The following is an 18,780-nucleotide window of genomic DNA, read 5'->3' as shown; positions in this document are numbered from 1 at the left end:
AACCAGAAGGAAGGTCCCAGGAGGAGAAATTAATTTTATCTCTTGTAGGTAGTTATCAGAACATTATAGAAAGGTGGAAATATGTCAACTGGGTCTGAAGATTTTGATAGAACCTAATAGGAACACAAGGTAGGGAAACATATTCTTGAAAAGGCTCAGAGCTACCTGGGTGCACTCAGGATGCAGCATTTCAAGGGACAGGATTAAAGTGAGAATGGGGAAAACGTGATAAGAGATGAGTCTGATGGGCCATTTGTGTCCTTAAATCCCCATTTGGTTTTCATAGTTAAGACAGTAGTAGCCATTGAAGGTTTCTGAGCAGGAAAACAACTTCTGAACTTTAGAAACAGAACTTGGCAGCACTTGGAGGAAGTTTCAGCACCTCCCACTCCTTGACTTAACATCTTTGCCTTTTTCCTCTTCAATTCTGAGGCCAATCCATCCACCTCTTCTCAGGTCTCAGCCCTATGGCTCCCAGATGGAATTTGACCCGTCACTGGTCTCCTCGTCCTTTTACCTTCAACCTTGTCTTTGCCACTGACACTTCCTGGTAAAAATTTCATTATCAAGTGTTAATTAAATTCCAGAAGAATCACTTCCAAAAACATTATGGGAGCACAGTAGAAGGTCCTAGGGGCATTTTCTTCCCCGTAAACACAGCATGCTTTGAAAGGAGGCAGTTAGGAGAAGGACAGAGTGAGACATTGTACAATTGCTCATATTTCCACTGTTTGTTCCTCCCACGATTTTATAGCTGCTTGCGTCATTTTAGCTGGTGGGCTAGGGGAAGTGGCCATAACAACTCCAAATACGGAAGAAGATTCCTATTTGATGAGCTTCACTTTTCTTTCTAGATACATTCAAAGTGAACGGCTAACTTAGACCTACTTTTTAAAGATTTGTTTGAATTAAATATATATTTTTTTATTACAGCTCAATAAATGATATATTCTGTCATAGTCTGGAGAGTTGTAATTCTTTTGTTCTCTTGCGCACACCCCCACAGTACATTCTGACTCTCTTCTTAGCCAAAGCAGTAGCAAAAGTGAGTAGGAGGCAAATACATAAAGCCAACAGGAGATCTGTCAAATGCGAGAACTCATAATCAACGGGCCGAGTCCCCCCATCTTCTCTCCTGTAGATGCAATCAAAAGCTATGATTTTAATTCATTCTTGCCCTGACTTATAATGCAGTAAAGTTGCCCTTTCCAAGCTTTAAAAAAAACCTGTGGTGGAAACCCTAATTACAATATCACACACACACACACACACACACACACACTACCACTGCAAACAAACTCTTAAGATTGAAAAACAATGATAACTCATGATTCTCCAATGTTGTTTAAAGGAAACAAAAAATTACCAAAGACTGTTGCTCTCCTTGTATCTATTATGCATTAGGAAATTTAAAGAGCCTTTCTGGGTGCTAACATTAAAATAACCTTCATAACACTTTTAATTCCAGAATTTGAGGATGGAAAATTTTTAATAAATAGCACTAGATACAACTGAAAAAAATGGTTTTTAACCTTGTCATCATTCAGAAAAGAAAAGTATTTTAACCACTCAGCCACGGGGCTTTGGGGAGAAACAGGAAAAATAAAATCTTTAAAAAAAAAAAGAAAAGAAAAGTATTTTAAAAAGCAATATCATCAATGCCTTTTTTTCATCTCTTGGTTTCAGGACTATGTAGTCAAATACAGAAAACCACCATTTTCAATATGCAGAATCAAGATTCTTCAGTATTGTCAGCATTTATATTCATCATAAAGTCACAAACATATGTAATTAATATCACCATAAAATGAGTTGATGGAAATAATTTACACAGGACAATCTACGTTAGCCATAAGAAATATGACATAATTTCAAGTATTATGACATGTCATCATGACTATTTTACAGTTACTGGGCTTCACGCTCATGACTGGAAGCACTCAATCATTGACAAGGAGAGGCAACGACAGCAAAATACTCAGCAGCTCCACGTCTGGAGATGGGGGCAGTCTGTCACCGACCCTTTAATTATGGTGAAATACAGTAGAGCTGCTTCTCGTAGTATGTGACAGTTTCTCTCTAGCAACTTCCAACATAAAGCAGCCTCCACCGCACACACCACACTCACTTTAAAATCGGACTCTAAGAACACTAATGATTTCCAAACTTCATAGTATCTAAGCAGACACCAAAGACAGCTTGTGAGCATTCCAAGAAGAGCCAAACAGACCAACAGGTCATCTGGGAAAAATACTAAAACAATTCAGTTCAATAATTGAAAATAATGAGAATTTTGAAACTGTTAAGAACATTCTATATTTCACCACTTTAGGACATTTCTTGATTCTGGGTATATTATGAATAAAATGAGGAGGTAGCAGGGAATTAAGTGTACACGATGAAACAATTTATCATGAATGTTTTCTTTATGCACGAAGCCCAGTGCTGTTTTAAGCAATTCTGTTTGCCCAGTGTTTTTCACTCTTTGAAGTTTTAAGTATCAAGAGCTTTTAAATTCTGGAATTTTTGATTCAATCTAGAGATCCAGCAATAGAATTAGAAATTACTCAAGGCTGTAAATATAGCGGATCATACTTTTTTTTTTAAGATTTTATTTTTCCTTTTTCTCCCCAAAGCTCCCAGGTACGTAGTTGTATATTTTTAGTTGTGGGTCCTTCCAGTTGTGGCATGTGGGATGCCACCTCAGCGTGGCCTGATGAGCAGTGCCATGTTCATGCCCAGGATTCGAACTGGTGAAACCCTGGGCCAACGAAGTGCAGCGGGCAAACTTAACCACTCAGCCACGGGGCCGGCCCTTATAGTGGATCACACTTATGTGGTCTCTGTAGATGATGAAACATTTCCATATGTACTTCATTGAAATATAAAAGCTGCAAACAATAAAATTCACCAATAGCACATGTATAACTTAGTAACATTTGTAAAACATTTGTCCTTGTACGGACACCATTTCAATCAGGATACAGAATATTTTTTGCAGCCAAGAAGGTTCTCTTGTGCCCACTGGAAGCCAATATTCTTGCCCCTTTCCCAGTTCCTGAAAACCATTTTTCTGCTCTCTTTTACTATAGTTTTGCCTTTTCCAGAATTTCATGTCAATGGAATCATGCAGTATGCAATGTTTTGTGTTTGGCTTCTTTCATGTTGTAAAATGAGTTTGAGATGTACCCATGTTGTATGAATCACTAATCTTTTCCTTTATAAAAGCTGGTAGTGTTCCATTATACCCATATTCTACAACTTGTTTATCTATGCATCAGGTGATGGAGATTTGGGGGTATTTCCAGTTTTTGACTACTATAAATAAAGCTGCTAAGAATATCTGAATACAAGTCTTTGTGTAAACTTGCTTTCATTTCTGTTGAAGTGATACCCAGTGGTGGGGGTTCTGGGCCAGAAGAAAGTGTTTGCTTTACTTGATAAGAAACTGAGCAACTGTTTTCCAAAGAAGCTCTGCCATTTCTACCAGTAATGTATGATATTTCCAGTTGCTCTGCATCCTCACCAACATTTGTTATTGTCAGTCTTTTTCATTTTAGCCATCCCATGAAAGTGATGATTTAATCTGTGATTTTCATTTGTATTTCTCTAATTACAAAAAATGTTGAGCATCTATTCATGAGTTTATTTGCCATTCCTATAACTTCTATGGTAAAGTGTCTATTCAAATAATCTTCACATTAAAAAAAAATCAGGTTGTTTGCCTTGTTATTAAGTCATAAGTTTTCTTATATATACTGGATGCAAAATTTTTATCACCTATATTTTACAAATATATTTTCCATTCTGAGGCTTGTCTTTTAATATTCTAAGAAGTGAACTGTGAAAAGTAATATATTTTAATTTTTAAAAATCCAATTTATCAATTCTTTTCCTTTTATGATGTGCTTTTTGCCTCATCAAAAATCACAAAGATAATCTCCTTTGTTTTCTCAAACAGGTTATAGATTATAGGTCTATATATAGTTTATAGGTCTGTAATTCAGATTAAATTAGTTTTTGTATAGGATGTGAGGTAATGGTTGAGGTTTATTTTTTTCCATGTGGATTTCCAATTGTTCTAGCATCATTTGTTGAAAAAACTAGCATTTCTGTATTGAATTCCTGTGGCTCCTTGCTCAAAAGACAATTCATCATATTCATGGATTTTCTATTTTTTTCCATTGATCTATATAAAGAGTCTTAATTGAACACCACACTGTCTTGATTAATGTAGTATATGATGTACTAATGTGGTATATGGTAAGACTTGAAATCAAGTACCGTAAGTTCTTCAACTTTATTTTCTATTTGCAAATTATTTTGACTATTCTTTTTTTTTGGCAATCTCAGGTACATTTTAGAATCAACTGGTCAGTATACTAAGACGTTTTGTGGGATTTTCACTGGAATTACATTAAAACTTGCTGTAATTTCTTTAGGTAGTAGCTTACACCATCAATTTGATATTCCTAATAAAAGCGTTTAATGCAAAAAAGTCCCCTCTAATAGCTATTGCTTAGCTACAATTTTGATCTGTAGTGATTTCATTTTCACTGGTTCAGAATATTTTCTAATTCCCCTTGTGGTTTCTTCTTTGAAATATGGATTATTTATAAGTGCGCTGTTTGATCTCCAAATATTTCCCAAATTTCAAGATACTCTTCTGTTACTCAGTTCTAATTGAATTCTTTTGTGTTCAGAGACCATTCTTTGCATGATTTCAATCCTCTTTAATTTGTTGAGACTTGTTTTATGGCCCAGTATATGGTCTCTTCCAATGAATGTTCTGAGTGTATATCCTCCATTGTTGAAATATTCAAGCAGGTCATGTAAGATGATTGTTTTGTTTGTCTTCTCTACCTTACTAACTTCCTCTACTTGTTTTATCAATTATAGACAGTGGGTGTTGAAATATTCAACTACAGATGTAGACTTGTCTATTTCTCCACTTGGTTCTATCAAATTTTGCTTCTTGTGATGTGAGGCTCTGTTATTAGATGCAGACACATTAAGGAATATTATGTCCTCTTGATGAATTGACCTCTTTATCATTATGAAATGTCTCTGTTTCTCCGGGTAATATTCCCTGTTCTAAACTTTACTTGTTTTACATTAATAAAGCCATTCTAGCTTTCTTTTGATTAGTGCTTGCATGGTATACAAATTTCCCTCTTTTTACTTCTAATGTACCACTTAAATGTTTCACAGGATTGTGTTTTCTTCATCCCTCCAACAACGCACCCCCCCATCCCATCCATAGACTTTCTGCCTGTCAATCACTAGAACACCATACACTCAATTGCTCAGGACAGAAACCTGGGAAATATCTCAATTTCTCCTTTCTCTCATCTGTCAAGCACATCCTAAAGATTCTTCAGGAAATATCACATATTCATCCACTTTTCTCCATATCCACAGCATGAATCTAAAAGAAGTCAAAATCTGGGCCAGCCCAGCGGTGAAGTGGTTAAGTTCGCACGTTCCACTTTGGCAGCCCAGGGTTCACCAGTTCGGATCCCGGGTGCAGATATGGTACCGCTCGTCAAGCCATGTTGTGACAGGCGTCCCACATATAAAGATGGGCACAGATGTTAGCTCAGGGCCAGTCTTCCTCAGCAAAAAGAGGAGGATTGGCGGCTGATGTTAGCTCAGGGCTAATCTTCCTCAAAAATAAATTAATTAAAAAAAAAAAAAAAGAAGTCAAAATCTTCACTACTTTAGAGCTCCTGACCTAACTCCTAGCCTCCACTCCTGCTGGCCACCACTCCATTTCCTCCACAGTAGCAAGGGTCATCTTAGCGTATATTACATTATTATCCTGTTTAAAACCTGCAGTCTCTCCCATTATGCTTAGAATAAACCCCAAGCTCTTATCATACCTAGAAGGCTGTAGGATTGGCGCCCTTACTCCCTCTCTAAACCCATCTCTCCTTGCAGCTCACCCAGCGTTGATTCCACCTGGTCTTTCTGTTTCTTGATTCTATAAACTCTTTATCAGTTTAAGACCTCAGCTGTTGCCTCTAACTGGAATAAATTTACCTCGTCACTTCCCATTGTTAGCATTTAAAGTAAGAACTCATGCATGCAAAAGAGATATCTCTTCATTAACTCATCCTTTCAACAAATATTTGTTCAGTGCCTAGTAGATGCCAGACACTGAGCTGCATCCTGAGAATAAAATGGTAAGTCTAAAGAATTCTGCTCTTTGCTTTCAAGGAGCTTACAATTCAATGACGAAGACATACATCATTCAATGAGAGTGCAAATATTCTCTGAAAAAAGTCCCATAAAGAGAGTGAGGATGGCTCCTCGAAAGTCCAGAGGAAAACTGAAATAGACTGAAGTTGTAAATAGGAAGAAGGGTTCTTTGACCACAATCTGAAGGGGGAGTAAAAGTTAAATGGCATATTGTGAATTCAGTAGCGATAAAAAGCATATTAACTGACATTTTAGCTCATATACATGTACTGTTAACAAGATACATCATGACAATTTTGATTAGACATGTCATGATTAGTAATTAGTTACAACAACTCTCAATTTGGCACAGTCTTGTCTTATACCTAAAAGCAAAATTATGGGTTTATTATTTCACAGGGAGAGGAATGATACTTTGTGTACTGTGAGACAGAAGAGCTAAGAAAAGAGTAACAGCAAGTTTCTTAATAAACTTGATTCTTAATTTGTAAACTTAGTAAAATAAAAATTTATTTATATGACTGTAGAGATTAATTTAGTGAAAACAAGAAATACTTGCATTTCCAAAAACATATGTCTTAGGCCTGATCCAAATATTTCAACCCAATTCAACTCTTCTTTTGATCTGGACTTAAAACCAGAGGCATAATGAACCAAAAATATAAGAGACAGGGACATTAGAATATTTTGGAATTGTTTCTGGGGCTGTCACCTTAAATGGCTGGAGGTAAAGCTAGTAATCTAGTAAAGGTATGACATCATTTGATATATTCCATCAAACTGACTGAAATGTCAAATTTTACATTCAAGTCCTATTTTTCTTCTGGCCTCTCAGCTATGCTGAAATTAATGTACTTCTGATCTATAATATCCTTTCTGTTCACCTATATTTACCCAAATCCTATTTATCTTTTAAAGTTGAGCTTAAAAATAAGCTCTTCTTCCTCACCTTCTGCCATCTTTATAAATGTTTCTCTGTCAGCAAATTCTGGTAATTTAAGCTTGCTGATGTCTAGCCATATGTTACCCTGCCTTCCTATGTAACTTGTGTGTGTGTGTGTGTGTGTGTAAGATTGGCCCTGAGCTAACATCTGTTGTCAATCTTCCTCTTTTTGCTTAAGGTAGATTGTTGCTGAGCTAGCATCTCCGGCAATCTTCCTCTATTTTATGTGGGATGCCACCACAGCATGTCTTGAACAGTGGTGCTGGGTCCCAGCCTGGGATCCCAACCTGTGAACACCAGGCTGCTGAAGTGGAGCAGGCGAATTTAACCACTATGTCACAGGGCCAGCCTCTTCTATGTAACTGTTTTAAATGTGCACTATTTTCACATCCTGTATCCGTTAACCCTTGCTGTTTAATAAGCCACCCCAAAATTCATTAGCTGAATACAACCACCATTTATTTAGCTCACAATTCTGCTGGTCTGGGTCAGGTTCGGCTATCTCAGCTAGGTTAGCTCATGCAGTTGAGATCAGTTTGAGGGGCATCTGGGGGCTGCTGATCCTAGATGGCCTCACTCACAGTTCTGGCAGTTGGCTGGTAATTGGTCCAGGTGCTTCTCATCTCTAGCAGGCTGGCCTATGATTCTTGTCATGGATACTAGGTACTAAAAGCATCAAGAGGACAAGCTCCACTATGCAAGCACTTTTCAAGACTCTGCTCACATGACTTCTGCTAATGTACCATTGGCCAAAGTAACCCACTTTTGGATGGGAAGTTCTGTAACATCACTGTCAATAAAGGGAAGGAAAGGATTTGTGGTCATTTTTACAAGTGACCACATCCTCAGATAAAAAAACAACAACAACAAGCATTTCTTTTGAATCCCTAAATCCGTGCCACCCATATATGACAGGCACTCAAGATACGTTTCTAACCAAATACATAAATGCAGGAGTAGATGGATGAGACACTACCACTTCAGTCCATCTCATAGCTTCTTCTCTGTGACAATGTAAGCGTCAATTGACATTTTTTCTGTTAGCACATTAATGCCATTTGCATACAAGTTGATCAAAAGAAATGGGATAACTCAAGTTCTTGATTGGGCAACATGAAACTGGCGAATTGCCATTGCTTTCTAGACCTGATCTGGTTGCTGCAGGAGCCTCTCCCTGCTTCTGGACATAGCAAATGAATCCTCCAGCTTTGAGGATGGTTGGAAGCTTCTTGACTTCAGTTTGCAAAAGCATTTGTAAAAAGATCCTAGTCTGAGTTTAGAGATATGTCTTCACAGCCTCAAGTCACACAGGTGAACTTCAAATTGCATTCTACAGAGGAATCAGCTCTACAGGAATATAAGATGCAAGACAGAGCACAGGTTTTCTATCTCCTTAGGGCAGGGTGGGAAGAGGTTTGAAACCACAGCAGCTACAACCACTAATACCATTTCTCAGTTTCACATCTGCCTTCATCTGAGTCTGGATTTTATCTTAAGAATACTCATAAATTAAAGCAATATATTCCTTTGAGTTTTGACTTTATTTAAATTATAGGACACATGCAGCAGCAATACATGCTAGCGGTATTCCAAGTCTTTGGGGAAAATCAAAGGAACAATGAAGAAAGCCATGAGCAATTTTAAAGGCTCAGTAGTGTTTACATTTGACTTTGAACAATAACTAAAAGTTGAACATGAATTTATATATTGCTTAACACAGTGGATGCATAAGACTCTAATACAGCTAAAAACAAATTGGCTCAAGGATCTCTCTATTGAACAGATTGGTGGTTGCCAGAGGAGGGGGCTGAGGCATGGGAAAAATGGAGGTCAAAAGGAAGAAGCTTCCACTTTTAAAATAAATAAGTCACAGGGATCTAATTTATGGCATAGTGACTACAGTTAACAATACTCTATTGTATATTTGAAAGTTGCTAAGAGAGCATATCTTAAAAGTTTTCATCACAAGAAAATATTTGTAACTAGGTATGGTGACAGATGTTAACTAGACTTATTGTAGTCATCATTTCACAATATATAAAATATTAAATCATCATGTTGTACACTCACAACTAATGTAATGTTATATGTCAATTATACCTCAATAAAAGATCTCTCTATACATTATAGACCAAATGGCGACAGGAAGATACAATAAAGGAGTGAGCAGTTAATTCCTCAAAATCAAAAACAGTTTACTGAGTGAGAAAAGTTATCCTAATAAAGGCAAATTTCTTATGGGTGCGAAAGTCCAGAGTGCGAAAGTCCAGCAGTTCTCATGCGGTTGGCCTCAAAGCCATCCCAAAGAAGGAGCAGGAATATTGGACCAAGTAGCAAAAGTGTATCAAATAATAAAGCTGGTTTTTGGCCCCCTCCTACCTCCCACAACACCAGCCACTGCACCAGAGAAAGAACAAGGATCCCACCAGGTCCCCAGCAAGGAAGTCAGTGTTTTCCACAATAAAAGTAGTAAAAATTGTTGAATACGTAATTCAATACTTCAAAAGACCAAGCAGCCTCATCATATCGCAATTCTTGGGTTTATTTGTTAGTTGAAAATTCAGACTATCAGGACTGAAATGGGAAGTCCTATAGTTTTACACGGCTCTGCTAAAGGAAGGAAACCTAAGAAGCCACTGTTGGGAGGAAATAAGGTCCTTTTCTGAGCAATGTGGCTAACTCCAGGGCTAAACATCAAACTTACACACTAAACCTGAGAATATTAAAAAAAAGACTAAAATTACCCATATCCTGTTTTAAGTCTTCAGGAACCAAATCTTCTAAAATTTTGGTGCAAAACTTATTTTAAAGGAGATAATCAGCAACATCACAGAATTGAAGGGCTATGGTGTCAGAAACAAAGTATGAATTCCATTGGACTTTTAAAAATTCTATCAGCAATTTATCACGTTCAGGTATGTAAAATGTGCATATTAAATATATGCCATGAATCATCTGTAATTTTTTCCTTTTTTTTTTTTTTTTGGCGAGGAAGATTGGCCTTGAGCTAACATCCGTTGCCAGTCTTCCTCTTTTCACTTGAGGAAGACTGTCCGTGATCTAACATCTGTGCCAATCTTCCTCCATTTTTTTTGTATGTAGGATGCTGCTACAGCATGGCTTGACGAGCAATGTGCAGGTCTGCACCCAGGACCCAAATCTGTGAACCCTCAGCTGCTGAAGTGGAGTGAAGGAACTTAACCACTATGAGACCTGGCCAGCCCCTTGTGAAATTTTTATAGTTTAGAAATATAAGACTATTGGTCGGTTTCCATTGCTATTTAGGTCACATACTGAAATATCAAAATATAAGCTTTTAGTTTATCACATAAGAAGCCCCAAAATAAACCATAAATGCCAATCTGCCTATAATCACTATTAACATATTGTGATATGCCTATTACAATACAGAAGCCATTGGTACCCTCCTGTCCCCACATCCCATTCTTGGGTACTTTTGCTGCCCACTGGCACAGAAGGAGCTTATACATATATGCACCATGCAACCCCATTCTTCTAACGAGTGCTTATTGGGCTCTGAATGAATACCTGGTTGAGGTGGACCAATCAGGCCCTCTGCAGAAATGGAATCTGGTGGACAGAGATGGACTCAGTTAGCTCTGGACAGCTGATCGGGAAAGCCTCTGTAAACTATGCTTTGGGGGCCACTGCACTGGCCACATAAAGCATGGAAGGAGCAGGTCTGAAGGTAGAAAGTGATGAAGTAGATTCACAGAAAGAATGAACGAGGAAAGGCTGTGAGGCCCACAGATACTGTCAGCTAAAGAGAGTGACGGCTACCCATAGCCAGGCTGAAGTCCTACAGCATGTCTGCACAAAACACTCCTCGTGCATTATCCCAGTGAATCCTCTTTTTTTAAACTAGCTAGAAAGGGATTCTGTTCCTTATAATGATATGATCCCAGGACATCTAATCTCTTTGCCTATGTTAGGGGCTAGGTCGATGCTAACTCAAAGCTTAACATCCACTCTACTTCATTTTATATTGATTTTTATATTAACACTTGTGAGTTGTGGGTCAGGTGCTGATTGTCAATTCTAATGAATAAAAAGGGTTGTCAGCCAGTCCAAAACAAAAAATAAATAAATACATAAGTAAAGTGATAGTTTTCCCATAAACATCACTAAAGCATTAAAGACAGTAATGAAATATTTGAGTCGATCTGCTACTCTTTCTTATAGTGGAGCCATCCTAGTTTTTTTAACTTATCCTTTCATAGCTAAAATGAAAATCTACTTAAATGTTGCATTTCACAATGTTCCTTTCACAATATCCTTTGCCACTGGTCCTTTTTTTCCTATCGTCTCAACATTTCCCTTTGCTCCTGTGTGTGTTTTTAAATTAATAGTGATGGGGCCGGCCCCGTGGCCGAGTGGTTAAGTTCACGTACTCCACTACGGCGGTCCAGGATTTCTCTGGTTCAGATCCTGGGTGCAGACATGCACCGCTCATCAGGCCATGTTGAGGCAGTGTCCCACGTACTACAACTAGAAGGACCCACAAGTAAAATATACAACTATATACTGGGGAGATTTGGGGAGAAAAAGTAGAAAGAAAAAAAAAGAAGAAGATTGGCAACAGTTGTTAGATCAGGCGCCAATCTTCAAAAAAAAAAAAAAATTATTGGCAGTATTTGGAACACCACGGTATTTAAAAACAGAGTTGAAAATTATGAAATGAAACAGTTTTTATCTCTCTGCTCAATTTCTTAAGGTAATGGATGTTGAGTAGAGATCTAATCTTATCACTATTTTTAACATCCACTAATTCCAATCAGTCTGACTTCATAGACCTTTAAATATTTTGTGAAACTTTACATTTATTTTCCATGGTTAAGGCAATCCTTTTTAAAATTATGATCGTAAATAATTTCTTGAAAAAAGTTATGTTTTTATTTTATAAAGGATTTAAAAGGATATGACCATGTGCACTTTTATTAGCTAAAATATAAGGTCCATAAAGGTAGGAATTTTTTTGGTCACTTTTGCTTATTAATATATCTCCAGGATCTAGAAAGGTGCTGAGCACATAGAACATGTCTAATAAATACTTCTTGAGTAAATGAGTCTCAGAACTTGTCAGTAGATGGTAAATAAAAAATAAAACTTTTATGATCAATTATAACACTGGCTTGTTACATGACTCTAGGCATGTACCTGATTATTTGTATCCTTCAATCACCCATTTCCTAAATATTTATTGAGTGCCTATTATTTATCAGGAACTATGGCTGGGAGCAAGGACACCAAGACAAATAGACCATAGACAGCTCTCTCTAGGAGCTCACAGTGAAAGGGTAAACTGATGAGTGTACATCCTTTGCAAGATAAGATGGTAAGTAGGACAGAAGTTGAATGACTAAGATATTAAATAAACTTAGAGCAGACAGCTCTTTATTTCTTAATAATATATTATGCAAATGGACTATCTCCCCTATGTAGTCATCTATGAATCGTTTTATAGGTCAACAAGAAACTGATCAGGACATCAAAAGAGTCATTTATCAGATGTGAATAGTTTAAAATTGGTAGTAGAACTTCAAAAATACCTTTCTTGTTCATGTATGAAAAATTTCCTTCAAAACAACTTCTTATAACACCTTCCGATTTATATATCACTGAGATTAGGTGTCCAACAGACGGGGATAAAATAGTCTTTTAACACACTGTAGATTAATGATTTCTTTTATAATATATATGAAGAAGGCATAGTTAAGTGCTAAAGAGCCCTGACTTTGGACTCAGACCAAACCAGGTTTTGACTCCACCCCTATAAATTACTGTCATTTACCTTATGATGTCAGGACCAAGTTTTCATCTATACCTGAAATCTATCTGCCGATGTCAAGAAATACAGTTCATACAGGCAAACTGATGCCTCTTATAAATTCTATATCTTTCCTGATCACACAGAATAATGAGCTCACTCCAGTTTCCAATTATATTATGGAATAGGCATAATTTTAATTGTTTATCAGAACTGCTAAAATTACAGTTTTTATTATTCCTGGCTGAAAATTTATCTGACACCAGTGACAGGGAACTCTGAATCTTCAAGACTCAGTAATCCAACACGAGCTTAATATTTACCAAAAATAAAATATTGCATGTCAATATTTACCACTTAATCCGAATGTACAAGTTCTGTCAATGAAAGAAACACGAATCATTGCATGCTAAATGAAAGGACACACGATTTGACATAGTGAATAACAGTAAGTGCGATGTCAAGCCCACTGAAAATGTTTACCTTTGGAATTCTTTAAATTAAAAAATTTAAGAGACTTTTACGTTTAGACTCTTAAAACTCTTATAATAAAGGTTTCCATGTTACACCACTGGTTATAGCAACATTCACATGTACCATTTTTATAGAGCCTTAAAGTGCTAAAACACTTCCACAAACATTATCTCATTTAATTCCCACTACCACTCAGCATTTTTTTTTTTTTTAGAGGAAAAACAAACTAAATCTCAAGAGACCAAGAAGAGAGTGGCCTTAAATCACAGTCAGCAACCTGGTCTTCTAACTTCATGTCCAGTACTATTTCTCTCACAAAGACTCAGTTTTAGGGCAAATATAAAAAGCTGGAAGATATTTGTGTACTCACTTTATTCTTCTTTGCCTGACAACCCTATTTCTTAATTATACTGTCAGATTTTCAATGTACCTAAGCAGATCTCTTTCAGTAAATTTGCCAAGAAACAGACTAAACATTTTGCTATTCCTAGATAAAATTGACATTTATGAAGAATATAAAAGGAAAATTCATGAGACCACAATCTTCTTAAAATTATATTATAAAAGTGAACCTAAATAAGAGATTACATATGAAATGACTCTTTTAGAAAAATATCTAGAATGTTTAAAACAGTTGCAGTTTTGATACTCTTTAAGAGCTAAGGTGTACTTAAAAGTTTCATAAATATAATCGAGTTAATACCAGGACTTTATGAAATTCTATGCTCTTTCCTGTCAATTCATACCAAGAATTATGAATTACTGCTATTATCCATATACTTTCAGGATAAAAATATATAAATAAAATAAGGAAAATGTGCTTAAGGGGGAAAAAGTATCAGTTTTCTTATAAAGTAGAAATAAGATTAAATAAGAACTGTATCTTACATTATGTAATTTTCACAAACATTCTCATAGATGGATATTCTCTCGTTCCCATTTCAAAGATGAGAATATTTTTAAAAGTTAGATAACTTACTCAATATTAAGATGCTAGAAAGTGGCAGTTTTGAGGTCAGAAAGTTTAAAACATAAATGATCTTCAGAAATATAACACATGCCAGATTTGAAAACCAAAAATCTACTCTTGAAGAATACAGTAATGTCTTACCAACTTATCAGGCGAGATTAAAGAAAATTCAACATAGTAGGAGAGTTTATAGATGAGAAATTTAAGTCCTTATAGAGAAAACAGCATTAAGTTCAAGGACTGGTGAACTTACAAATGTTTACACAAACACAACATAATCATATCTATTTTTGAACACTTATTATGTGCTAATTTATAAATTAGCTCATTTGATTTTCCCAACTACCCCAGAAGTCATGGACAAAAGGTAGCAGAGTCAGGATTCAAACCAGAGAAACTGATCTGCTTCCCAAAGCCCATGTTCTCATCCACCATGCTATGACCAGGGGCATTTACACACCTTCGCCCTTTCCGGTTTCCATTTATCAGGATTTGTTCACCAAGAAACTTTCAGGATATCCCTTCCCTACATAGCGTGTGAAATATTTGAAAAGTTGTTACACATTATAGATGAATATGCATTCCAAGAGGTCTAGTTCTCAGTGTGAGTATTTAATATCTTTCTCAGAGGTAGTGACTCACCTTGAACCTCAGCAGTTGAGATGCAGAATAACTTGTATCCTTGAGAAGGAAAATCTTCGGATGGCCTTTATTTCTCAACATCTATCCATCCAACATAATTTCACGTCACGGCCAAAGCACCTATTTCCATCCCTTCCCTGTCCTTATGGCAGCCACTGGAATGTACTTCTAAGCGATGCAGAGTCCCCTTGCTCATCTTCATCTCCCCCAAGTCATCCCTACAGTAACTACTCCTATGCTGCCGTCTGATTCGACTTTAATGTCCATTCCCAGGCCCAGATCCCTCTTTTGTTAATTAACCCCAAATGGAGTGACTGGCAGCTTAGTATACTGGAACAGAAAATTTTGACGTTGAAGAAAAGATATGCAGAAGCAAACTTCTATGCATTGGAAGTACAGGTAAGGGAAGCTCACAGTTAGGGGAGGATTTGCATAAAGATAATCATAACAGTACATTTTCATCATAACCAATTTCAAGAAGATAATCTCTCTATTTTACAGTTATTGATTTTATAGCAGTAGAAATAACATAGATTGCAGCAATTACAAGTTTCATAAAACCCTATTGCAGTTACATTTTAAAGAAGAACACTTGTCATGAAATTCTCCTTGCACTAAATGTTAACTCCCTATACTTTACATAAGTAATAAAAATATCTTCAAATACATCAGCATATCTTATCTAATAATAAGCATATCAATCAATGTACCAATGCCTTTTTGTGGTAGCCTATTTTTTCCCCTCCACCATGTGTCTATTTAGTTATTATAACTTTCCAATTTATAACAAGGCAGAAATATTTCAGTACAGGTCATGACATCAATCATCATCCAAAACAGAAATACATTTTTAAACTCTTACCCAGTCTTAGTGAGACAAACGTAATCTGCTCTGCAACAACTCCATTAATCTGGGATGATATATGAGTAAATTGGATGTTCGCTGATCCTTTCAAGAAAGTATCCCAGGAAAAGGTGTGAGTAGTAATCAGAGAAGGTGGCGCTCGAGAGCACCGTTCACTGTGTGCTGAAACACAGAAGGGGACAAAAAAGGAATGCAACTCTGTTAACAGAGCTTCACAGTTACTTTTTCAATATTATTTGTACATGTTAAACCACGGGGATAGCAGCCTTACTCTTATCCTTTAACTGACAGTTCAGAGGCAGGCTACTCAAGGCATCAAGAGGACGGACTCTGGGTCAGATGACCATCACAGCTCAGCCACCCACTCTGCCCCTTTGGACAAGCTATGTAGGCCCTACGCAGAGGGCTGTGAAAAGAATAATTAAATTAAGACAAGTAAAATGCTCTTAACAGTGTTCAATAAAGAGTAGTTATTTTATTCCTTCCCTCATTTTTTTTTTCTGTTCTTGGTTAAAACTTCGGAAAGAAGAGAGAGCGAACGTTCCTTTATTGAGTACACAATATAAAGCACTGGGTTGGGGCTTTATAGAAATCGTCTCAGTTCATTCTCAGTTATTATTGCTGTTTTGCAAATAAGGAAACTGTGAGATTCAGGGAATTAGTAATTTTTCAAAGTTAGACAACAAGAGAGCAGTAGAGTTGGGACATAAACCACGTCTGTCTGCTTTTCAGAGTCCTTGCTTCTTTTGAACTCTCTCATATTTGAGGGGTGATTTAGCATATTTTGATGCTGTCCATAGCAAAACAGCAAATATATCGAATTAAACTTACTATTGGTTTAATATAAAATACTCTTTTTTATAAACTAGACTTAAGCTTACTTACACTGAGTTTTAGGAGATATATTGCCTGACACTGAAACTGCACATGAAATTTAGCACATGAAACAAAACAACATTCAAAGAAATTTCTCGATCTGGGATAATTTATAGTAACATTTACCATCATGAAAAGATAACAAAAAGCAACTTTTCAAATTGCTTACAGCCCAATTTACCCAACAATTCAGACTGTACTAAAGTCAACTTGAGAAAAAATTACTCTGATTATAAAATTAATATCTTTATTAAAATCTGTAAAAAGCATAAAGAAAAATATTTAATAGTAATACTACCACATCATTATAGTCATTGCTAATGATGCAGTATATTTTCTTCTAGACTACTTTTCAATGGTTAGCTTTTTTCCTAGATATATAACACGATATTGTATCCTTGTTTTTTTAATCAATATAACATAAACAGTTCAAGGCTTAATAGTTTGTAAACATGTTCTTTATTAAATAATGTAATAAACATTTCATATAAAATTTTCACTTTTAACATTTTTATTATTATGGAATTTAGGTCCATTATCCCTTCTTGGCAATACCAAACTCCAGAAAATCTCTTGAAGATAAGATTTTCTTGAATCTCATTTAGTAGGATAAACCTCATCTGACCTGAACTGATGTAAGGCCACTTATCCTCATTACTCATGAAATTCAATATGAATACTCTTCTTATAAATCACAATAGAAATCTTAATGTATTAATGGATTTGGTTGTGGAGTCCGGCCCCAGAACCCACTGAGGAGCATTATAAAATATAATCTATATACCCCATATTACCTTTTTAAAAATCTAAAAAGTTCTAAATTCTGAAACCCTTAGAATTTTGGATGAGCATTTGTAGACCTGAAATAATAGTAACGAAATCTTATACGGTGCTTGCCATTTGCCAGGCATATTATTTTAATTGCTTTACATGTAACAACCCACCTGACACCTCGACAAGATCAGTACCACATTTAATCCCATTTTAAAGATGCAAACACAGAGGCATAAAGAGTCCCAGTAACTTGCTTAAGTCCACATAGGTAGGAAGTGACAAAACTGGGACTTGAATCCGGACAGTCTAACTCCAGCATCTGCATTCTTAAGTCATGATTCTTAACCACTGTCCTTCACTCTCAGAAGTACAATTACTAAATCAATAAGCATTTTTAAGATCTTGATATGGACAGATTGTCCTCTTAGAATGTGGTATTTGTACCAGTAGTACTGGGAATGACAAGAAGTTTCATATCATTGTTGTCACTGGTTGTAATACATTTTTAAATTTTTGGTATCAGGCAGGCAAATACAATTAATTTTGTACTTTGCTTTGATTTTAACTTGGGTTTTGTGACGACAATGAACATGTTTGCATATTTTTCTTATCACATTTGTTTTCTCTTCCTTCAATTACCTTTTCACACTCTTCGCCAAATTAGAGTTACAATTATCTACTGGTATATTCCTGTTCCTCATGCTAACCTGCATGATCTCTTCCAGGCTTGTCAGTGTCACCCATCAGCCCCAGTCTGCTGCCATTTCCCACCTGTGGAAGAGAGTTGTAACTCTGTGGCCATGTTCACCTGGAAGAAGTCTCCTTTCAAAGCCCAGTCATTCCACAGTGGTCCTTTTCCCCTCCTTTCTTCCTCCTCCTCCACCATTCACTTGGAAACTGTTGGGATGAATTATTTGGAACTCCTTGGAATGTTCTCCTGCCACAGCTTTTCTTTCATTGTGGCTTCTCATGAGTCAGAAACATTCCATAACCTCCAACACTGGTACCTTTCAGAAACTCCAGTCTCTCTGAAGTGCATGCCTCTCAGCTCTACTGTAGTCTACTCATTCTCATCATCTACCACCATCTTGGGCATTCTTCATTGCTCCGTTAATGAATAAGGTTTGTTCATTACATGAACAACTCATTCAGCATTCCCAACCTCTGATGCTTTTCTTGGCACCTCTGCCAACCTTTGGCTTTAGAAAGAATGAGAAGCCAAAACAATTTCTCTTTCTACAAATCCT

The 18,780-nt window shown here is 36.4% G+C and overlaps 1 protein-coding gene across 1 annotated transcript in view; it reads right to left on the bottom strand.

Annotated features, from left to right (window-relative positions):
* Positions 1 to 18,780, bottom strand: part of LOC124244552 (uncharacterized) — a 308,769-nt gene that overhangs the window by 173,660 nt on the left and 116,329 nt on the right. The window contains exon 4 of the mRNA XM_046671176.1: positions 15,881 to 16,045. Within this exon, the coding sequence (XP_046527132.1) occupies positions 15,881 to 16,045 (165 nt within the window). The remainder of the gene's footprint in view (positions 1 to 15,880; positions 16,046 to 18,780) is intronic.

Source organism: Equus quagga, chromosome 9, assembly GCF_021613505.1.
Source record: "Equus quagga isolate Etosha38 chromosome 9, UCLA_HA_Equagga_1.0, whole genome shotgun sequence".
Classification (NCBI taxonomy): domain Eukaryota; kingdom Metazoa; phylum Chordata; class Mammalia; order Perissodactyla; family Equidae; genus Equus; species Equus quagga.
This window is presented reverse-complemented; position numbering and strand designations above follow the sequence as displayed.